Source organism: Anomaloglossus baeobatrachus, chromosome 3 (assembly GCF_048569485.1).
Source record: "Anomaloglossus baeobatrachus isolate aAnoBae1 chromosome 3, aAnoBae1.hap1, whole genome shotgun sequence".
NCBI classification, from domain to species: Eukaryota; Metazoa; Chordata; class Amphibia; order Anura; family Aromobatidae; genus Anomaloglossus; species Anomaloglossus baeobatrachus.
In genome coordinates this window covers 29,165,598-29,188,400 of record NC_134355.1, presented here as the reverse complement: position 1 = coordinate 29,188,400, position 22,803 = coordinate 29,165,598, and the positions used below count along the sequence as shown (strand labels likewise).

At 47.8% G+C, this 22,803-nt stretch overlaps 1 protein-coding gene across 1 annotated transcript in view; it reads left to right on the top strand.

Annotated features, from left to right (window-relative positions):
• LOC142294905 (calpain-8-like) overlaps window positions 1-22,803 on the top strand; it is a 100,214-nt gene that overhangs the window by 11,592 nt on the left and 65,819 nt on the right. Inside the window, exons 2-4 of the mRNA XM_075337968.1 lie at window positions 18,596-18,665; window positions 20,835-20,953; window positions 21,872-22,005. Of these exons, the coding sequence (XP_075194083.1) occupies window positions 18,596-18,665; window positions 20,835-20,953; window positions 21,872-22,005 (323 nt within the window). The remainder of the gene's footprint in view (window positions 1-18,595; window positions 18,666-20,834; window positions 20,954-21,871; window positions 22,006-22,803) is intronic.

Here is a 22,803-nt window from a genome sequence, read left to right as displayed (position 1 = left end):
ACCGAGTGAGAGAGACACCGCCAAGGCAACCGTTTCTCAGGGCCAGCGCCTGCGGGCAAAAAGGGGCTACTCCGGCCCATATCCAAGCCGGGGAGCGGGTTACCGGTTGGAACCGTACAAACATCGTAGGTGCAGGGAAAGGCAGTTGCCACCAACCTGCCGGGAGCAACAACACCGCAGCCGTCTGTGGGACCCGTCCATCCAGCCGTGTGTTTTACCGAGAACTGTGTCTTCATCATTGGGCTGAGTGAGTACCCCCGTGCCGTGCGGCACAGCGCTGCCCCCGCGACCCTGCACCTCTCCAGGCCCCGTAACCTGCCTGCCATCCATCCCTACCCCATCACCGGGACAACCAACCCCCTACCCACGGAGGGGAGAACTAACAACCAAGCTGCTCCCAGTCACCGCTCCCGGGATCCCCGTCCAGAGCAGCGGTGGTGTTACCAAAATCACCACAACCGTGGGTGGCGTCACGGACAATATCCGTAATCAAAACCCCCACAACCAATCATCCCCTTTTCACTCACGGGCGAGGAGCGCCGCTCGAGTCCCCGGGATCCGGCCCACCGCTCGAGCCACCACCGACCACTAGCAGCAGCAGCAGCGGCAGCCGGACCCGAGCAGTGGGAGAGCGCAGCGTCCCCTCCTCCGCCCGCGACATACGCGTAATGAGGAGTCCTGGAGACCGGTCATCGACATGTCAATTGTTTTTGCCATTTGGGTTTTGCACTGCAATGCTGTTTTTGACCAAAGTTCTGCCACAAAAAGGCTGCAGTTTGAACTGCATAGTGCGGTCTAGAAAACCAAATTCCCATAGACTTTGCTTGAAAAGCAGAACACATCCATTTTGGCATTAAACGCTGCAGTTGAAAAAGCAGGTAAAAAGCAAAGTGCGTTCTTACCCTAAAGAACCCTTTTCCTATTCAACTGCTGGAATCACCTTTCTTCCACCTGCAGTGAATTAGTATTGTCTTTGGAAGGAATATGTCCAGTGCCAGTCCTTTGTATTGACTAGTCATGTATATATTGTGAGACTGTGACCGGGGTTATCTATGACGGCCGGTATGTCTCGCCCCGGTTGTGCTCACTCCATGATAGAAAGTAAATCCACTCTAGGGTTAATGCTGTTTCCTTACAGGCTGAAGGAAGGGTTAAATGGAAACAGGAACAAGGGCAGGTGTGCCGGGTGTGAGGGAGTGAACAGAACTCCCTGAGCTCTCTGCTGGAGAGGCACATGTATATTGTTGTGGACTTTTGTTTGGACATTAAAACCGTGTGCTGTGAGCCTTAATGCCTGGATCCCGTGTCTTCTGCTGCGCAGCCGACCGTGCTACCTCACATATGGTGGAGAATGCGGGCATGCCAGCTCAGTGAGGTGTAGCATCCATCCCTGGTGACCCAGTAGCACATGTCCTGGATTCGAGCGGCTATACTACAGCCCAAACCCGGCGACGCCATGGAGGACATACTACAGCAGCTGGCTCAGGCTAATGCACAGCAACATCAGGCTAATGCACAGCAACAAGAGACCAATGCACACCTGCTCCGGGCGTTGGAACGTCAGCAGCAATCCTTGCAAGTGCAGGACAAAAGGCACCAAGAACAGCTGGTTCAGGCCAATGCACGTCAGCAGCAAGCCTTACAATTGCAGGAACAAAGACATCAAGAACAGATGGTTCTCCTGGCCAAGTCGATCCGTGCTGGACCGGCAGCAACAACCCCGGGACTGGGTGATGACGGCAGCGTCCGGAAAGCGGTGAGACAAGCGTTGCAAAAGATGACCCCGGGGGATGATGTGGAAGCGTTCCTGGCGGTGTTTGAGCGGGTGGCCGAGCGGGAAAAGCTGCCGACCCCCCAGTGGGCTGAGGTATTGTCACCCTATCTGACGGGGGAACCCCAAAAAGCGTACCTGGACCTCTGTACCGAGGACGCCATTGACTATGTGACCCTGAAAGCCGAAATACTGGCTCGGTTGGGGGTGAATACCTATGTACGGGCTCAGCGGGTAAATCAGTGGTTCTATGAGGAAGCCAAACCCGTACGCTCCCAGGCCTATGACTTGTTGCATCTTGTAAAAAAGTGGTTGCAGCCTGACACTCTGAGCCCGGCGCAAATGGTGGAAAGGGTAGTAGTGGATCGTTTTGTGCGCACTTTACCCGTCACCGTTCAACGGTGGGTAGGACAGGGTGACCCGAGTACCCTGGACCAATTAGTGTCCCTGGTAGAGCGGCATGTGGCTACGCAGGACTTGATACGGGACACTGAGACTTTGCGTACCGCCCGTCGGTCCGGCCCCTCCAAGCCTAGGGCCAAGGACCCACTGCTGACAACGGTGCAGGAGTCCCCTACCGTCCCGTCTGAGGCCGCGGCCGCCATTCCTGAGGTCCGGAAGGTTCTGTACCCTAAACGACAACCCGTCAAGGGGGTTTCCGTCCCCATTAGATGTTGGCGATGCCAGCGGGTGGGACATATGGAAGCCCAGTGTCCACTCACCACGGAGCCCATGGATTGTGGGGTTACCCGGCGGGGTTCAATGTATGCTCAGGTGGTGTGTACCGCTGACCTGGTCTCCCCAGAGACGGAGCCCCACTTGTGCCAAATACAGGTGAATGGATGTCCGGTTACAGGATTGTTGGATTCCGGAAGCTTAGTGACCCTTGTGCGATCCACCTTGAGGGCTAAAGTAAAGGCCACAGGACGTACCGTGGGGGTGGTTTGCATACATGGGGACCGCCGAGACTATCCCACAGGGATTGTCACCATCACAGCACCTTGTGGTCAGGTGCAACATGAGGTGGGACTTCTTAACACTCTTCCCTATGACGTGATCCTAGGAAGGGATCTGCCCTATTTTTGGACTTTATGGAAGGGACCCCCTAAGTCTCCTCAGATATTGGTCAGTCCGGGACCTGAGCCCTACAATCCTGAATCCGGGACACCTGCCGTAGGGGTCCCCATGATAGGGACAGAATGTGAACCCGATAGGTCGCCCCTAGAGGTATTGGCAGGAGAGGCTGAGATGGTCGAACCCATCCCGGAGTTGGAGGCGTCCCCGGATACGTTTGGGACTGCCCAACTCCAGGACCCTACATTAATACATGCCCGGAGTCGGGTGACAGTAATTGACGGGGTGGCACAGCTGCCCGGTGCCCAGGTAAGGTACCCCCATTTCGCTCTTAAGCAGGATTTACTCTACCGGGTAGATGAAATACGGGGCGTGGGGGTAGAGCAGTTGGTGGTGCCCCAGCCGCATCGTCGGCGGGTCCTCGACTTGGCTCATAAACACCTGATGAGTGGCCACCTAGGGGTCAAGAAAACGCAGGAGCGAATATTGCAAAGGTTCTATTGGCCCGGAGTCTTTGGGGAGGTAAAACGGTTCTGCGAAACCTGCCCGGAGTGTCAGCTTTCCGCACCACTAACCCATTTTCGCAGTCCGTTGGTACCGTTACCCATTATAGAAGTCCCTTTTGAACGGATAGGGATGGATCTGGTGGGGCCCCTCGTAAAGTCCGCTCGAGGGCACCAACACATCCTAGTGATCGTTGACTATGCCACCCGGTATCCCGAGGCGATACCTCTCAGACATACTGCAGCAAAGCTTATAGCTCGGGAGTTGTTTGCTGTGTTCTGCCGGGTGGGGTTGCCCAAGGAGATCCTTACGGATCAGGGGATCCCATCCATGTCTAAAGTGACCAAAGAGCTATGCCGGCTACTCCAGATCAAGCAGTTGCGTACGTCTATGTATCATCCTCAAACGGACGGTTTAGTCGAGCGTTTCAATAAAACCCTGAAAACCATGCTCAAAAGGGTAATTTCAAAAGACGGGAAAGACTGGGATATGATGCTTCCCTATTTGATGTTTGCCATCCGTGAGGTGCCACAGGCATCCACGGGGTTTTCGCCTTTTGAATTGTTATACGGGCGACATCCCCGGGGATTGTTGGACCTGGCAAAGGAAACATGGGAGCAAGAGCCCACCCCCCATAAAAGTGTGATTGAACACATTTTGGGTATGCAGAACCGCATAAGCGCGGTCATGCCAATTGTGAAGGAGCATTTACAGGAGGCTCAGGCCGCGCAAAGCGGCCGCTACAATAGACAAGCCACCGTGCGGACCTTTAAACCCGGGGATCGGGTGTTGGTATTAATCCCCACGGCGGAGAGTAAATTCCTGGCTCAGTGGCAAGGCCCCTACGAGATAAAGGAAAGAGTCGGGGTGGTTAACTATAAAGTATTGCAGCCCGGTAGGCGGAAACCTGAACAAATATACCATGTCAACCTATTAAAACCTTGGCAGGAACGGGAAAGCCTGATGGCTGTTTTTTCCCCATCTCCCTCCTCTTCGGGTCGTTCACCTCCGGCTCCAGCGAACTCCGGAGAGGACGAACCGGAAGTAAGGATTGGAGAAGCCCTCACCAAGACTCAGAGGCGAGAGGTCAGACGGTTGGTTCAGCAGAACCCCGATGTCTTCTCCGAGCTGCCCGGTAGGACCAGTCTGATACGACATGATATTGTGACCGAGCCCCACCTGAAGGTACGCCTGAAGTCATACCGGGTACCGGAGGCTCGACGACAAGCCATATCGGAGGAAGTAAAGACAATGTTACGCCTGGGGGTCATCGAAAAATCCCGGAGTGAATGGGCTAGTCCGATTGTCCTAATACCAAAACCCGATGGCTCCTTAAGGTTCTGCAATGACTTTAGGAGATTGAACGAAATATCCAAGTTCGATCTCTACCCCATGCCCCGGGAGGATGAGCTGATTGATAGGCTGGGACAGGCGCGATATTTTACCACGCTCGACCTGACCAAGGGGTACTGGCAGGTGCCACTGACGGAGTCCGCCAAGGAGAAAACCGCTTTTGTTACGCCGGAGGGTCTCTTCCACTATGTTGTCTTGCCTTTTGGGTTACATGGCGCTCCGGCCACGTTCCAGAGGTTGATGGACTTAGTGCTGGAACCCCACCAGGCGTATGCATCAGCGTACCTTGATGACATCATTATTTACAGCTCCGATTGGCAGACCCACTTGGAACAGGTACAAGCGGTGGTGGACGCGCTTCGAACAGCCGGATTGACAGCCAATCCCAAGAAATGTGCGTTGGGACTCACGGAAGCCCGCTACTTGGGCTACGTGATAGGCCAAGGAGTGATTAAGCCCCAAATTAACAAGGTTGAGGCGATCCAGAAGTGGCCGAGACCCCTGACCACGAAGCAGGTTAGGGCCTTCCTGGGTATCGTGGGGTACTACAGGAGGTTTGTAAAGGATTTTGCGGGACTATCAGCCCCCTTGACGGACCTTCTCAAAGGCAAGAAGTCCGTCATGGTGCGCTGGACTCCGCAGGCCGAGGACTCCTTCCGGGCCCTGAAGGGGGTCCTGTGCGGACAGCCCGTTCTCGTACACCCTGATTTCCGGAAGGAGTTCATTGTACAGACTGACGCCTCAGAGGTCGGCCTGGGGGCAGTGTTGTCTCAGGTGGTTCAGGGGGAGGAACACCCCGTCACCTTCTTAAGTAGGAAGCTCACCCCTCCCGAGCGGAATTGTAGCGTAGTGGAGAAGGAGTGCCTGGCGATCAAGTGGGCCTTGGAGTCCCTACGCTATTACCTGCTGGGACGGCAGTTTCGCTTGGTGACGGATCACTCTCCACTGGTCTGGATGAGGTCCGCCAAGGAACGGAATGCCCGGGTTACCCGGTGGTTCCTTTCTCTGCAGAACTTCCGGTTTACGGTTGAACATAGGGCCGGTAGGTTGCAGGGCAACGCCGATGCCTTGTCCCGCGGCCCGTGTTTGATGGCGGGAGTTCAACCCCGCACGCTTGAACTGAGGGGAGGGGTATGTGAGACTGTGACCGGGGTTATCTATGACGGCCGGTATGTCTCGCCCCGGTTGTGCTCACTCCATGATAGAAAGTAAATCCACTCTAGGGTTAATGCTGTTTCCCTACAGGCTGAAGGAAGGGTTAAATGGAAACAGGAACAAGGGCAGGTGTGCCAGGTGTGAGGGAGTGAACAGAACTCCCTGAGCTCTCTGCTGGAGAGGCACATGTATATTGTTGTGGACTTTTGTTTGGACATTAAAACCGTGTGCTGTGAGCCTTAATGCCTGGATCCCGTGTCTTCTGCTGCGCAGCCGACCGTGCTACCTCACAATATATATATATATATATATATATATATATATATATATATATCTATATAATAATGAGATCTCCTGGGAGACTTCTATTTTCTAAACTAAACAAATCAAACTTTCCGAACTCTCATTATGTGGGCGGCCTCCATTCTTTGCAATAATGTAGTTGCTGCCTTTGAAATGATTCTAAATGCCATTCGCTGTCAGTCTCTGCACACAGACAGCGTCGGACTCTACTCACATTGCAGAGTCCGACAGGCAATTTGGTCTCTCTGCTCAGCTTGACTGAGCGTCGGCTGAGTTGTTAGGCTATGTGCGCACTGAGCGTTTTTTTGGCACTGCATTTTTGTGAGTTTTTGGCCGCTAAAAATGCACAAAAACTCAAAAAACGCACCCGCAGCAAAAACGCGCAAAAACGTTTCGGTGCGTGTTTGGCTGCTTTTTGCTGTGTTTTTGATCACTGCGTTTTTCTGTGTTTTTTCCAATGCATTTGCCAAAAACGCAGGAAAGAACTGATATGTCCATTTTTTCTTTAAGCTCAAAAACGCAGCTGAAAAAAAAGTTGTGTGCAGACAGCAAAAATGAAAAGTCATAGACTTTGCTGGGGAAGCAAAGTCATGCAGTTTTGAGCCCAAATACGCACAAAAACGCACCCGAAAATTGCGCAAAAACGCCACGAAAAACGCTCAGTGTGCACATAGCTTTACCCTGCTCCCAGCCGTAAAGGAGTTAATTTTTTTGGAGCAATGTGCAACTTTTCTGAGAGCCAGGCTGCTAATTACCATTTCCAGCTGGTGTCTGCCTATTTAAGGCTGAGGAGTGTAGTAGGAGATCGCCGAAGATAGTTCCTGCTTTCAGTAACGAAATCCCGGTGTCCAAGGCAGTTCTTTTGTGGTATGGTGACCAGTGAATTGTTGTCTGCGCTATTTGAGAGTGCCCTGGTGTGGATTTCTCCTACCCCTTTTGGTTCTTTCCCTCTGGTGTCGTTTTGTCTCTCCTCTGTGGTTATTTTCAGTGTGAGTGTGTTTCAGTTTCATCCCCTTAACTGTGTTTTTGGGAGGTAATTACTTGGTGTCCTGCCCATCCCAGGTTTGGTGGTATGGGGGGTATTAGGACAGGGCCAGACAGGAGACAGGGCCTAGGGTGGAGACCTGGACCACCCTACCATCAAGGGTACCTCTAGGGTCAGGGAGAGTGTAGGGCCTGCATAGCACCCCCGTGATACTAACTTCTGAATATCCTTTCAAAGATGTGGAGCCAAAAACTGGATCCCATATTCTAGATGTGGCCTTACAAGTGATTTATAGAGGGGTAACAATACATTGGGATCACGGATTTTTATCTCTGTTTTTAACCCCTTTATGACTCAGGTCGCCTCCTCACTTTAATGCGGGCTCATATGGCAAACCCGCATAATTCCATGCACATGCCAGGTGATCTGATCAGCAGACATGTGCAGCTAACTGGTGCGGGTAGAGATCCACCTGATACTGTTAAATAGTTAGATTGTAACTAGAGATCCAGCCGGGCCCTGTTCGAAGGCGCTGATTGTCAGTTCGAGTCTCCGCCCACATGTAGTCAGCCATAAGCAGATCAATTCTGGAGGAGGGTGGGCAGGCTTTTTCATTTTTTTTGTTATACACTACATCTAGTCATGCTGTTGTTACCCCTAGTGCAAGCCATTCAAACATTCCAAGCAGCTCACATAGTGCTAAGCACCAAGCGTTTCTGAGCACAGTGATGCTCACTCACGTGGAGTTTGCATATAAAGCCTCCGATTTCTGTTTATTAGAGCCAAGTAAAGTGCTGGGATTGTCACATCTAATGGATGCGACAATCCTGGGTGGCTGTAGGCTGCTGTTTTTAGGCTGGGGCAGCCCAATAAGCATGAGACTCCCCAGTCTGAGAATACCTGCCCCCAGCTGTTGGACTTTATCATGGCTGGGTATCAAAATTGGAGGGGACCGTACTATCCTGTTTTTTAATTATCTATTTAAATAATAATAAAAAAAGCCAAATGTGGTCCCACTTATTTTGATTCACAGCCAAGATACACAGCTGCAGCCTGTAGCCGAAGCCTTTATCTGTGCTGGTATCAATATATAGGGATACTGCACAGCATTTTTAAATTTATTTATTTATTTTACACCAGCAGTATAACACTGTCCGAGAGGGTGAGGGCACTGTCTGACTGCAGCCAATCAGAGATGCTGGTGGGCGGGAAAACCAGTGAATATGCATGAGGGATAACTATCGGTCCCGGAAGTAGTGCTGCAGCCACAGGGAGACTCAGTGTGTACTGCTTTAACTCTTTTGCTTCCTTTTTTTTTTACAGTGGCCAATCACAGCCATGCCAATACTTGACATGGCTGTGATGGGCAGGGAGAGGATGTTTTTGCCATCCGATCATTTACCAATCCTTGGCAAGATCATCGACTTTTGTGGTAAATGCTCGGATGTCCAATCCCGGTCCAATCTGGCCAAAGATTGTACGATTTTAACATTTTTCTGATCTTTGCCAATCAGGATCGCTCATCTCTACTGTCAGATGGAAAGCAAAAGGATTAATGAAAGCTTTAACTTTGTATGGATCAATAAATCAAGGTCCTAACTTTAAAGAAGGTACCTGAAGCTTAATGTTTTCAGTAGATAACCACATTGCCACACATTTACACTTAGAACTGATATCACACATACTGCTGAACATCCCCCCATGTAGATGATAATGATGAGACAAATCAGTGCTCCCCAGGTACCCTAGACGAGTGCTTCTCCTGAAACATACAGAATTGGGGATGTTGACCATAAACACAAAAAAAGGCGATACCCCAGAAGATTCATGGTGATGATTATTAATGACAAAGTCATCGAGAGGAAGGAAAGAGGACCACTCTTCTTGATTAGCAGAAGCAAAACAACGTTAATACTGCTCCAAATTCTGATTCACCCATTCTGTTTGCCCATAAGACTGAGGGTGGAATGCCAAAAAATGAGATAGCTTTTCCCTAAGAGAGAGCAAAAAGCTCTCCAAAACTTGACAATAAACTGAGTTCCTCTACCCGAGACAATATTAGAGGGAACTCTACAAAGACCTGGGCTAAAGTCTTGGCATTAGGTAAAGACAGTAAGGCGATAAAAAGTATCATCTTTGAAAACCTATTCACCACCACCAAAATGACCGTATTACCAGTGGGTGTGGGGGGTGGGGGTTCAGTTATAAAATCCATAGAAATGTATTTCCAAGTTTGGCTAGGACGCCTAGGAGCACTGAAAGGCTGCAAACATCACGGAGGATGCAAGTGAATTGTCTTCGAGCGCACACAAGTGGCACTGGAAGACACATATGTTGCCACATCCCTCTGGACCCTGGACCACCAAAAGAGATGCAATATGAGATCAAGAGTACCTTTAACCCCAAGGTGACCAGCCAGAACAGAATCATGATACTCTCCAAGAACCTTAAGATGAAGATTCAGGGCAACAAATGACTTGTTCACTGGACCTCCAGATGGTGTATCACCTTGAGCCATAACGATTTCAAACTGCCCATCAGTATTGAGTGCCAGCACCACAACTCCCTTCTGAAGAATTACGACAGGTTCCTCACAGGGTGTCTCCCCTGGAAAACTCATGGACACAGCATATGCTTTAATTTTTTTAGACTCAGGGCAATAAGTTACGTACAAATTAAACCTATTGAAAAACAATGACCACTGAGCTTTTTTCAGTGTAAGACGCTTAGCATACTCAATGTAGAGAAGATTTTTAAGGTCGGTAATTACTGTAACAGGATGGATAGCTTCCTCCAGAAAGTGTCACCATTCCTCAAATGCTAATTTGATTCCCAGTTATTCCCTGTTAACAATATCATAGTTACGCAGTGTCGATAATAGTTTCTTAGAAAAGAAGGCGCATGGATGCAGTTTACCATGAGATGGACTCTGAGATAATACAGCTCCAACCTCCACCTCTTACACATCAACCTCCACCATTAAAGGTTGAGATACATCAGGCTGTGTTAATAAAGGTGCTAATGAGAATAATTTTTTTAATCCAGTAAAATGCATACAAAGCATCCTCAGACCATCTATAGATGTCCGTACCTTTTTTAGTCATGTCAGTGAGAAGTTTTGATATGACAGAGACATTTTTTTTAATAAACTACCTACAATGTACTTAGAATTTCATCATCATGCTCTTCCTCTTCATGACCTGACTTCACAGAACAGTATGTGTGCACCTCAGGTATCTGAGTGTCGTCATCATCATCACCTTCACCCCCTAGAGGTTATCAGTTGACGAGGGTCGGGATCCTGCTGGCAGCCTACTTCGTCCGATCCAGTATCCAACTCAGAAAGATTTTGGGCATCGGTGAAGATGCTTTTCTCCTCTTCAGTCGGGGAATCTTTGGAGCAGACCTCTGATTCCCATTGGATAGAATGTGTGAACAGCTCTGCAGACTCGCCCATGTGTTGTTCATCCCAGTCAGTTTGCCAGTTGGAGATTTGTGACGTGGGCGCAAACAAGTGGTAATTCTGGGGAATTAAATGTGTGTGATGTTGAGGTACAGTAAGAGTAGGAGAGACCACTTGATTCAGTGCTTGTTATCCACTCTGGCACCTGCTATTTATCAACGTAATTTCAAAGTTGAAGCAATGAGCGGCTGCCAAAGAAGTCTAGTGGAGTTGGCTGTCCAGTAACAGAAGTTGTTCTCATTTCTCTTGGGATAGGATGAGCCGGCGTTTGACTAACAAAATGTCCCACTCCCTCCAACACCCCAAGTATTCCCCCTTCCACGACAACCTTGTGATTTACCACTCATGGTTAATGTACCATTCGCTTTTCAAACAGATATTTTGCAATCCTATGCCCACACCTGTCAGATACCTGACACAAAAGATAAATTATTTATTTCCTGCCTGAGTTGACAATATTGTGAAGGCACTAAAAAGTACCACTACCTACAAATGCTGTTCACTCCGTAATTTGGAGCAGACAAAGAAAAGTGCCAAAAAGACCTTTTTAGCTTGTTCAATAGCAAATTTTCAGTAGCCCCCACTAACAATACCTATACATGTATTTCACTGCGGAATTTTGAGCAGGCAAATAAAGTTGCCAAGAAACACTTTTTACATACTTCCCTAACAAGTTTTTTAGGCCAGGCACTAACAGGTTACAGTACCTATAACTGTGTTTGAGTAATTTTGAGTAAGCAATTAAAATTGGCAAGAACCAATTTTTAGATACTTCCCTAGCAACATTTTAGGTTACATACGATAAACTAGAAATACCTATAACTATGTTTGAAGAATTTTGACCAGGTAATTAGAATTGCAAAGAACCACTTTTTAGATACTTCCATACCAACTTTTTAGGCCATGCACAGCTAGCTAGCAATGCTTATAACTGTATTTTGCATAATTTTAGCAGACAATAACAATTGGTAAGAACCACTTTATAGATTCTTTCCTAGCAACATTTTTAGGGTAAGCATTAACAAGTAACAATACCTATACCTGTTTTTGCAGAATTTTTAGCAAGCAATTAAAATTGCCAGGAACCAGTTTTTAGATACCTCCAACTTTTTAGGCCACGCACGGGCTAACTAGCAATACCTCTAACTGTGTTTGCAGAGTTTTGTCTAAGCAATTAAAATGTGTGCACAGAATTTTCAGGCAATTAAAATTTACAAGAAACACTTTTTTCATACTTCCCTAGCAACGTTTTAGGCCAGGCACTGCTAACTAGCAATACCTATAAATGTGTTTGCATACTTTTGAGCAGGCAGGAATATGTAGCAATACCTGTTTACATGCTTCACTGGCAACTCTTTAGCAGGCAGTACAAGTACCAATCCCTAATTTAATCATGAAATGTGTCAATTTGTGGCACACAAACCTTTCCCTACTTTGCACGGTCCTCTCCTAAATTACCGCTCTCCAATCTATCTCAACTACCTAGTATTAAACTCCTATCTAAGCTCATTGTCTAGCAGCCCCGGTGGAAGCAGCGACGGCAGTACCTTCCCTAATGCTTCACATTCACAAAATGGCATCAACACAACATGTCCACGATTTATATGCACACTGACATGTGACTTAGGCAGCCAATCAGAGAAGCCCTTCTGTCTAAACCTTGTGAATGATTGCTACGCCATGATTGGCAGCAGCAACATCCACAAATAAAGTTAAAGAAAAAATGACGCCGCGTGCCAAAAGTCTTCACCTAGTCCAAAGTTCCCGCCCTGTCACAGCACCACAATTCTATCCAAAAGCAGAAAATACTATTAAAAAAGCATGTTTGGAAACGTTGAGGGGCAGAAACTGAACAAAAACAAACACCGACTTTTGAGGAAAGTACTCGGGGTAGTAGAGCCCAAATGAACAAGCTAAGGCTCATACCGAATTTGAAATTGGCTTTACCGGACAGGTTTGCTCATCGCTACTCAAAACATGATCATAATTAGAGAATAGAAATGACTTTAGCACAGACAAAGATTCTAATTAAATTTTCTGCAGGTAACAACAGTCACCAATCAGTAGGACGTGTACAGGCCTTTAATTTGAATGACTTCAGCACATCTGTGGCCACAGGACATCACTAGTCTCTCACACTGCTCTGGTGTGATTTTGGTCCACTATTTTTTTCAGTCTCTTCCACAGTTCACTGACTGTTGTGGGTTTCCTGGCCATAACTTTGTCACCAAGGATTTTCCAGAGGTTTTCTATTGAGTTTAGATCAGGACTCTGGGCGGCCATTTCACTGTTTCAATGTTTTCTGTTTCAAGGAACTGCTTTACCAGTTTTGCTGTGTGACAGGGGCATTGTCATGCATGGAAATTGCTGATTGAGTGATGAACGCAAGTAAGGAACCACGTGTTGTTGAAGAAGGTTCTGATCCACACTTGCATTTACTCTGCCCTGTAGCTCCATGAGAGGTCCAACTCCTGCTGCAGAAAACATTCTCCAAACCATGACACTTCCTCCACCACCTTTAACTAACTTCTTAACACACTTTGGGTTCAGTCTTTCCCTAGTTTGTCGACAAACATAATGTTTCCCATGACACCCAAATAAATTAAACTTGTTTTCATCACTAAAATGACCTGTGGACACTTCTCTTCTGTCAACGCAACATGCTTCTCACTAAAGGTGAGCCTAGCCTTTTGATTCTTTCTGCTAATGAGAGGTTTGGTCACTGCAGAGTCGGCTTTCAGTCCAAATGCTCTTAAACATCGTGAAACTGTATGAGACAGATCCTTACCCTGTTCAGTGCTGAAATGGGAAGCAATTCCAGCTGCAGTGTTGAAACGATTACCCATGGAGAGTCTCCGCATTATTCTGTCCTCTCTTGCATTTGTCTTTCAAGGGTGACCAGACTTCTTAGGAGGACTTGAAAGAGTTTGTGAGGTTGTAAAGATGCCATATTCTCAAAATCACAGACATGGAACAAACAACTTCTCTTGCTATGGCTGATAGGGTCACCCCTTTTGCCTTTATCTGGATAACCTGCTGCCGGAGGGTTTTAGTCACTTTGGAACGGGAAAGTCAGTGCAAGCTGGAAAGTTAAGCGGGCTTTACATGCTGCAATATCAGTACCGATATCGCTAGTGTGCGACCCGCCCCCATCGTTTGTGCGACACGGGCATATCGCTGCCATCGCGCACAAAATTGCGCACCTCCGTCACACATACTTACCTGCATAGCGACGTCACTGTGACCGGCGTACCGCCTCCTTTCTAAGGGGGCGGTCCGTTCGGCGTCACAGCGACGTCACTAAGCGGCCGCCCAATCAAAGCGGAGGGGCGGAGATGAGCAGGACGAACATCCCGCCCACCTCCTTCCTTCCGCATAGCCAGCGGCCGCAGGTAAGGAGATGTTCCTCGTTCCTGCGGCTTCACACTTAGCGATGTGTGCTGCCGCAGGAACGAGGAACAACATCGCCCAAATATCAACAACGATAATTGGGAGGAGGGGGGGCATGTCACTGATGAGCGATTTTGAATGTTTTTGCGACGATTCAAAATCGCTCATAGGAGTCACACACAACGAGATCGCTACAGCAAATTCCGTGACCCCAACGAGATCGCTGTAGCGAAATTGTAGCGTGTAAAGCCACCTTTAGGCTGCCAGTTACATAAGGTTTGTCAGATAATTAAGGAAATTAGTAAGTAATGAATGAGACATTAGTAGAGGATTTGAAAATTATTTTGCACTTTATCCACTAGGTCATTTTATTGTGTGTGTTTTCAAACATCAGTAATAAAGGTTACATTTTATAACATCTCCCTAAATTGAACTACTAAAGTATTTGAGCAGTACTGGCAGCATCTGCTTGATTTCCTATATATTTCTATTATAAGAACAGAAGAACAGAGTCTTTGATTTTGCTTATTAAAAAGAGCCCATACAAGCCAAGTTTAGAAATATTAAATATTTTATTAAAGTGCTGTTGGGTACAAAATTACATAAATATTTATCTGGACCAAGGGAAAGGTGCTGAAGGGGAAAGAACCCCACGTGTCCCGGAGAGTAAAGAGGGATAATTATTCCTCAACTGTGATCTAAGATAGATTAACAGGTGGTTACCCAAGACCAAAAAGCAGGGCTGCATCACAACATAAGGAGGAAATCCACATGAAGTGAAAAAAAACATTCCATAAACCATATAGTAAAGGCAGCGCTACTCACCAGTTAAAGATCACTAAAACACCGGGGTGAACACGGGGGGACCGGCGTCCCAACACGTGTTTCGCGTTTAGGTATGCTTCGTCGGGGGACAGATAAGAAAAGTGTGCATGTTCTGACCTTAAATAGGCACCCAAAATACCTCGAGACTACACCCTCTATGGACGCGTCATGGGAAGTCCCGGAGACCGGAATCCCGCCTGGATTCAGCGTCCACAGCGGAGACCGGACGGAAGAAAACTTCCTGTGACGTCACCAGTATTGTTCCGGCCCCGCTGTTAGGGACGCCACCGCAGCAATATCCGGGCAACAGGCACGCCCCGCGACGCATCACAGGGTACCGCCCTTCTCCCTCTCCCCCACCTCCTGAATCATGGAGAGATGCTGCTCGCTGCTAAGGTAAGGAGAATCCTCTCCGTGTGACGCGGCCAGGGATCGCTCGCCCCATGATCAACACAGGAATCCCACCACGGTGATGTCAGGGCAACGGGCATGCCCCATGACACCTCACAGCACACCTACCCCTCCTTCCTCAACGGGGGGCGACTGCTGCTTACCCAAGCATGCAGAAACACGAAAAAAGAAGAGAGAGTTCCGGATCCGAGAGTATATCTCCTGCAGCACATCTGGCGTAATTTATTATGCCATGTGTGGCTGCGGCCTGATATACGTCGGTTTGACTTCCCGTGAGGTCAAAATACGCACAAGAGAACATGTGCGCGACATCCTCGCAGCCAAGGAAGTCACGAACCCAGACACCTTGAAAACGATACCCCGACACTTCAGAGTGGCTCACAATTGTGATCCAAAAACTCTGAAGATTCGAGGTATCGACAAGGTCCACATGGGTATTCGGGGTGGAGACATTAAAAAACGACTGGCACAGGTCGAATGCCGCTGGATTTTTACTCTGGGAACCATGTCTCCATATGGCCTCAATGAGCGCCTCACCTTTGCGCCTTTCCTGTAACCTGACGTCTCGTTGGTATTCTTGATATTGTCCCCTTCCCATGTTATGAGATATATATATATATATATATATATATATATATATATATGTATATATACACCCCTTTTTGAGTTTTATTGATCGCTCCTGTGGTCCGTTTCCTTCCTTTGGGGCAGTCCTTATGGTCCTCAATTTTAACAGTGTGTCTTTTCTTGTTTTTGTTTAGTGATTGGGCATTTTATTCCATCTTCCTCCAGAGGCCGCCCCCCTCCCCCTTCCCCTTCCCCCCCCCCTTTCCCCCCCCTTCCCCCCCTTCCTTCCCTCATTCCCTCATCTTGTTTACCCTCCTCCTTCCCTTCATCCTGTCCCGTAACTGGGCTGAAATATATGCACTAGAACGGATGGATTGCAACTATCAAGAATTACAATATGATCACCTATATGCTGGAGTCCAGTACACATCATGGATAATGAAGATATGGTGTGCTAACATTATCCTGTATATCTCTGGCCATACGGACTCTTATGGGGCAAATTCCTACATTATTGTTAAAATATCATTCACTTCAAAATTTGTTGCATGTGTTAGGAATGAATTTTGTATGATATTTTGTTTCCTTCCCTATCTCTCTCCTATATAAGTGGTTTGATGGGGTATGGTGGATTCCCCTGTACTTTTCTGATCTTTTTTGCTCTTCCTCCATTGCTTTCGATCCCCTTGTGGCATGGGATAACTAATGGATGATTTTTTCGGTGTTTCTGCATGCTTGGGTAAGCAGCAGTCGCCCCCCGTTGAGGAAGGAGGGGTAGGTGTGCTGTGAGGTGTCATGGGGCATGCCCATTGCCCTGACATCACCGTGGTGGGATTCCTGTGTTGATCATGGGGCGAGCGATCCCTGGCCGCGTCACATGGAGAGGATTCTCCTTACCTTAGCAGCGAGCAGCATCTCTCCATGATTCAGGAGGTGGGGGAGAGGGAGAGGGGCGGTACCCTGTGACGCGTCGCGGGGCGTGCCTGTTGCCCGGATATTGCTGCGGTGGCGTCCCTAACAGCGGGGCCGGAACAATACTGGTGACGTCACAGGAAGTTTTCTTCCGTCCGGTCTCCGCTATAGACGCTGAATCCGGGCGGGCTTCCGGTCTCCGGGACTTCCCATGACGCGTCCATAGAGGGTGTAGTCTCGAGGTATTTTGGGTGCCTATTTAAGGTCAGAACATGCACACTTTTCTTATCCGTCCCCCGACGAAGCATACCTAAACGCGAAACACGTGTTGGGACGCCGGTCCCCCCGTGTTCACCCCTGTGTTTTAGTGATCTTTAACTGGTGAGTAGCGCTGCCTTTACTATATGGTTTTTGGAATGTTTTTTCCACTTCATGTGGATTTCCTCCTTATGTTGTGATGCAGCCCTGCTTTTTGGTCTTGGGTAACCACCTGTTAATCTATCTTAGATCACAGTTGAGGAATAATTATCCCTCTTTACTCTCCGGGACACGTGGGGTTCTTTCCCCTTCAGCACCTTTCCCTTGGTCCAGATGAATATTTATGTAATTTTGTACCCAACAGCACTTTAATAAAATATTTAATATTTCTAAACTTGGCTTGTATGGGCTCTTTTTAATTAGCAAAATCAAAGACTCTGTTCTTCTGTTCTCATCATCCATGAGTTGTTGCTTCAAATTGTGATTTGGTGATTTTTCTGTGTGTCCTGCATGTCTCAATATTTCTATTATAATAGATTTGTTTTAACAAATATAAATGACTGTTTGGACCAGTGACTTGTGACGCAGCCATTCAGTGTTAAGGGTGCTTTACACGCTGCGACATCGTTAACGATATATCGTCGTGGTCATGTCGTTAGTGACGCACATCCGGCACCGTTAGCGACATCGCAGTGTGTGACACCAAAGAGTGATGATCAACGAACGCAAAAGCGTCAAAAATCGGTGATCGTTGACACGTCGCTACTTTTCTAAATATCGTTGCTGCTGCAGGTACGATGTTGTTCATCAATCCTGCGGCATCACACATCGCTATGTGTGACACCGCAGGATCGATGAACATCTCCTCACCTGCGTCCACCGGCAATGAGGAAGGAAGGAGGTGGGCGGCATATTCCGGCCGCTCATTTCCGCCCCTCCTCTGCTATTGGGCGGTGACGCCACAATGACGTCGCTATGACGCTGAACGCACCTATCCCTTGAAGGAGTGATTGTTCGGCGGTCACAGCGACGTCGCTGAAAAGGTATGTGCGTGTGACGCTGCCGTAGCGATAATGTTCGCTACGGCAGCGATCACCAAATGTCACACGAACGACGGGGGCGGGTACTATCGTGCACGTCATCACTATCTATCGCTGGCGATGTCGCAGCGTATAAAGCACCCTTTAGTCTTAACAGAGATTCCCGCCGCCGGGTACCACTGACCTGATTGCTGGACTAGAGTCCTGTGAGTCCATCCACTTATCTCTGTTCCAAACCATCCTGGATACAGTGGACATTCTCGGATTTGGGTTTATAACCTGCAGTCCCGGGCACCTGCTGAATGTCTGTCACTGCCCTTACCCCTCGGAAATCTTCTGTTGCAAGGATAGAAAAAAAATGGCAAAAGGGTGTGGCTAGGGGGCGCACCTCCTGGTTTGTCCCTCTTTTGGTTCTTCAAAACTGTTATTATAAGTAAAGCATATTTCCACAGATATAACTAATGCTCCAGAGGAGTTAGATTTCTAGCTCCATACAAGGTCTTGTTGGCTTATGAAATCATTCTTAAATATATTTTGACAAAAATATTTTCTAATATCTGACGAAAAAATGTTTAATTTTACAGGAAATAACAGGTAAACCTGTATTTATTGTCGGAGGGACAGAGAGTGATGATGCCTGCCAGGGAGGAGTAGGTGAGTAGAAGTAAAACTCTATGAAATATGAAAAGTTCACGATGTTTTTGAGATATAAGACATATTGGGCAAAACTATGCGCTATACACAGATATGTGGATATGTATAAATGAAACCAGGCGTCTCGCCGCACTATCACCAATCATACGGATAAGATAAAATTATTCCTTGTCTTTATTGAATTGCCAGGTTCAGGTCAACACGTTTCGGAGGTTGCAGCCCCTTCATCTGGACATCAAGCAATGACAAGGGTAATATTGAGATTTATCCTTGTGATTGCTTGATGTCCTGAGGAAGGGGCTGCGACCTCCGAAATGTGTTGACCTGAACCTGACAATTCAATAAAGACATGGAATAATTTTTTCTTACCTGTTTGATTGGTGATAACACGGCGACACACGCAGTTTTCTTTATACATATCCACTTGAATCCATCGGGGCTGCAGCTACTTCACCTCATTGTTACGCGATTATAGGAGTTGTGACTCACACAACCCCTATAGTTGATTCAATGAAAGTAGGAGAGCCGGGCACCACAGCTGTGCATGCTTGATTACTCACAGTTGGAAGCCTGCAGCCATCGGAGAAGGTCAAAGCCGTCCCTGGTGGTGCTCAGTCCTGTTTAGAGGTCAGCAAATAGTGTCAAAAGGAAGTAATAAATGATGGCACTCAGGTAGGGATCCTCAGCTTTATTTGCTGTAGGTTACAGGCAGAAGCATGTGGGGAGAGAGGGGTGTGCAGGCACGCTGGACGACAGCCGTTTCGCGCTTACACAGCACTTCTACGGCTCCCACTAACCTAACTGAAGAGAGAAGAAAGGAGTTGGGAAGTTAAATGAACAAACACAGGTGTAGGGGAGTAAGGGTTAGGCACACCCCTGCATCTGTACCCGGCACACCACTGTACTATGTAATAACTGTACATTCCTTGTTTTTGGTATTCCGCAACCAGGTGGCAGTGTTGCTATTGGTAGAGCCTGGCACCTGGGTGGGCAGAGGAGGAGGAAGAGGATAGGGATGTATATAAGGACTAGTTGAGGGAGTAGTAAGGATGACCACGTTCCTCTGGGTGAAAAAACATGCAATTCTTTATTCCATCAGTTGTCAAGCATGCATGTTTTTTCACCCGGAGGAACACTGTCATCCTTACTATTGGTATGTTATTTCAAGTGATCCTTTGATCATGGACGTGCGTTCCTATGGTGCTGAATGTGCTGTTGCACAGGCACATATGTTTTTTAACCAAGGTGCTGTGGACTTTTTTTTTTTGGATAGTTGAAGGAGTAGTCAAGAGGAGAGGGACCTGAGAGATATAGGAGTGAAGATGACCCAATGAATAATCCTTGACCCTATGGGTCACCCCCACGGCTGCGGCACGCAGGATCCGGGACGTATGGTGGATCCGTGTCCCCCACAGACAGGGTTTAGTCAGACAGTCTGGGGTCTAGCATTGGTGCCTGCTGGCAATGACAGAAGGAGACCCTCACTCATGGATAAGGTCAGTGCGCCCCCGAGAGGTGGGGGTATGTCTGGATGGCCTGACACAAAGGGGAGACCTCTGCTTGGATGTATGCCAAGATGAAGTGGTGTGAGGGAAAAGAAGGGCTTAGACTGTCGATGGTGCCCAGGTGCCAGAGGACCGATGGCTGCAACTGTGTCAGGTGTATAGGAGAAGAAGTCCCTTTATGAAAACCAGTGCTGGGGAGATGTGGACCGAGGCCTTTAACAAGATCCCAGGAATAAAGTTGAAATGTTTATTCAAGAAGGAACTTTGCTTGAATTGTATTGCATGACGAAAAGGAGTGAATGTTCAACGCCTGAGACTGCAACAGAGTCCTCCTGTGTGTGGTGCCGCGGCAGGAAGGTGAGGGGTTAAACGACAGGTTGTGCTGTCATGGCTACTACATACTGCCTGCCCCATGCCCTCCACCACACAGGGAAGAAATATAACTGGTCTCTGCCTATTAGACAAAATCCTTTAATTGCAGGGCTAGTGCTCCTAGCTGTAATCCACCTAGAACTATAGCCAGTAAAGACGGTTGGTGCAAGGTGAACACAAATAGCCCCACCCAAGCTGTGATAGGACAGGGACAGAATAGGAAAGTAAGAAACACCTGATTAGCAGCAAAGCAATGCATGAAATATTAGCTATAATCCTATTTTTTTCACAGGTGACTGCTGGTTCCTCTCCTCCATCGCATGCCTCACAACAAATAAAGATTTCCTGTCAAATGTAGTTCCATTAGATCAATCCTTTGACAAGGACTATGCTGGGATCTTCCGTTTTAAGGTAAATTACTTAATTGGCAAAGTGTAAAGTTTCTAGCTCACAATGCAATGTTTGTAATGGAGCCTTTACCCACTGGGGTCATTTATAATATGTGTTTTCCTATTTGGTAAGAGGGTATTCAGAACCCCTCAGGCATCAAGGCATGGGTGGGATTGTATTTTTTATGGCTACACCCCAGCTTTAGAATGAACTTGTTTCCAGATGAGCACCCACTCCATTCCTAGTGTTTAGGCAATTTAGCTATATTTGTGTCATGATCCAGGCCGGCTTTTTCCTGCTATGGTTACACCCAGCTCTGGCCTGGTCATATCAGGGGTTAACTTCCCTTGTCTCGTTCTGGATCCCAGGACACTATATCTTGCCTCTCGTGCAGCATGTATACTGGCTCTGGTGAGTGTTCCCGATCTTTCCTGCCTCCCTGCTTCTGTGTCCTGACTTGTACCCTTCCCAGTTCATCTGCCTGTCCCGGTCCCTGACTTCCCGCTCCTGTCTGTTGTTTGTGTTTCCCTCTGTATACCTGATCTCCCGGCTTCCAACTCAGTTCTGTTTTCTGACTTGATTTTGATACTCCCCTTTCAGTGACTTGACTTTTCTGACTAGATCCTGACTGTTTGACTACTCTATTGCCCCCTGGTGGTTTACCTGTTATCTGCCTGTTGAAGTTACTCTGCTGTACTTAAGCGATCTTTCTGTTAGTGTGATTTTGCCTCTCCTTCACTACTCTGCTGCCACCTAGTGGGGAATACACTGTACTACGTCTTACTAGTCCTTTGTACAGCATGAAAATTTGTATATTTAGGGAACCATGAGCTGATTATTGTACTGGCTCCTATTTGGACCAACAATTAACCCAACTGTCAGCATTAACAGAACATGCTTAATGTGCATATGTCAATAGAAAATTCTGCTTTCTTGCAGTTTTGGCAATACGGACAATGGGTGGAAGTGGTTATCGATGACAGGCTGCCTACTAGGAATAACAAGCTATTGTTTGCAAAGTCCAAAACGTCTGATGAGTTCTGGACCCCCCTCCTGGAAAAAGCTTATGCTAAGTAAGTACAATAGATATAAATATTACATTTTTGGAAAAAAAATTGGTAAAATGTATAATAGGTGTGCCAATAGAAAAAAGAAAATGTGGAATATTATTATGGTTCAAAAAATAAATAATAGTGGTGGACCGCTGCAGGTAATTGATCTCTGGTTCTGGTCTGAAAGTAAATAAATGCAATGGATGCTATATCATAACATTATTGTGTCGCCCGTGGATCAGGGGTACTCAGATCTGGGCCACGGGGTCACTTCTGGGGGTATCACGGTGGCGTGACCCGGTCTGTGATCCCAGGCTCCACAGTAAAAAGAGGATTGGGTAAGGGAGATTGTCCGTGACACCACCCACGGTTGTGGTGATTGTGTGGACACCACCGCTGCTCTTTATGGGGATCCCGGGAGTGGTGACAGGGAGCAGCTTGGTTGTTATTCCTCCCCTCCGTGGATAGGGGGTTGGTTGTCCCGGGGCCCGGTGATGGGGTAAGCAGGGAGCAGAGCGCAGTGCTGCGGTGCGGTGCCCGAGGGCACGGGCGTACTGACAAGTATTTCACACAGAGTCACTGGTAAACTAGGAATTGCCGGTGTCAGCAGCCTTCGGTATGGGGGGTGTTAGTGTCCCACACACGGTGCAGCAGCTCCTGTTCTTTCCCTGCAGCCAGGTGCCTCTCTCTCCACTCTCTCTTCCTCCTTCTCCTCAGCCGGGAACGGGGAATCCACTCCCCTGCAGTGATCCGGGTCACCCTAGGTACCGGTGGGCCACTACCCTGCCCCGGCTACCTCTGGCCCCTTCCTCACCAACA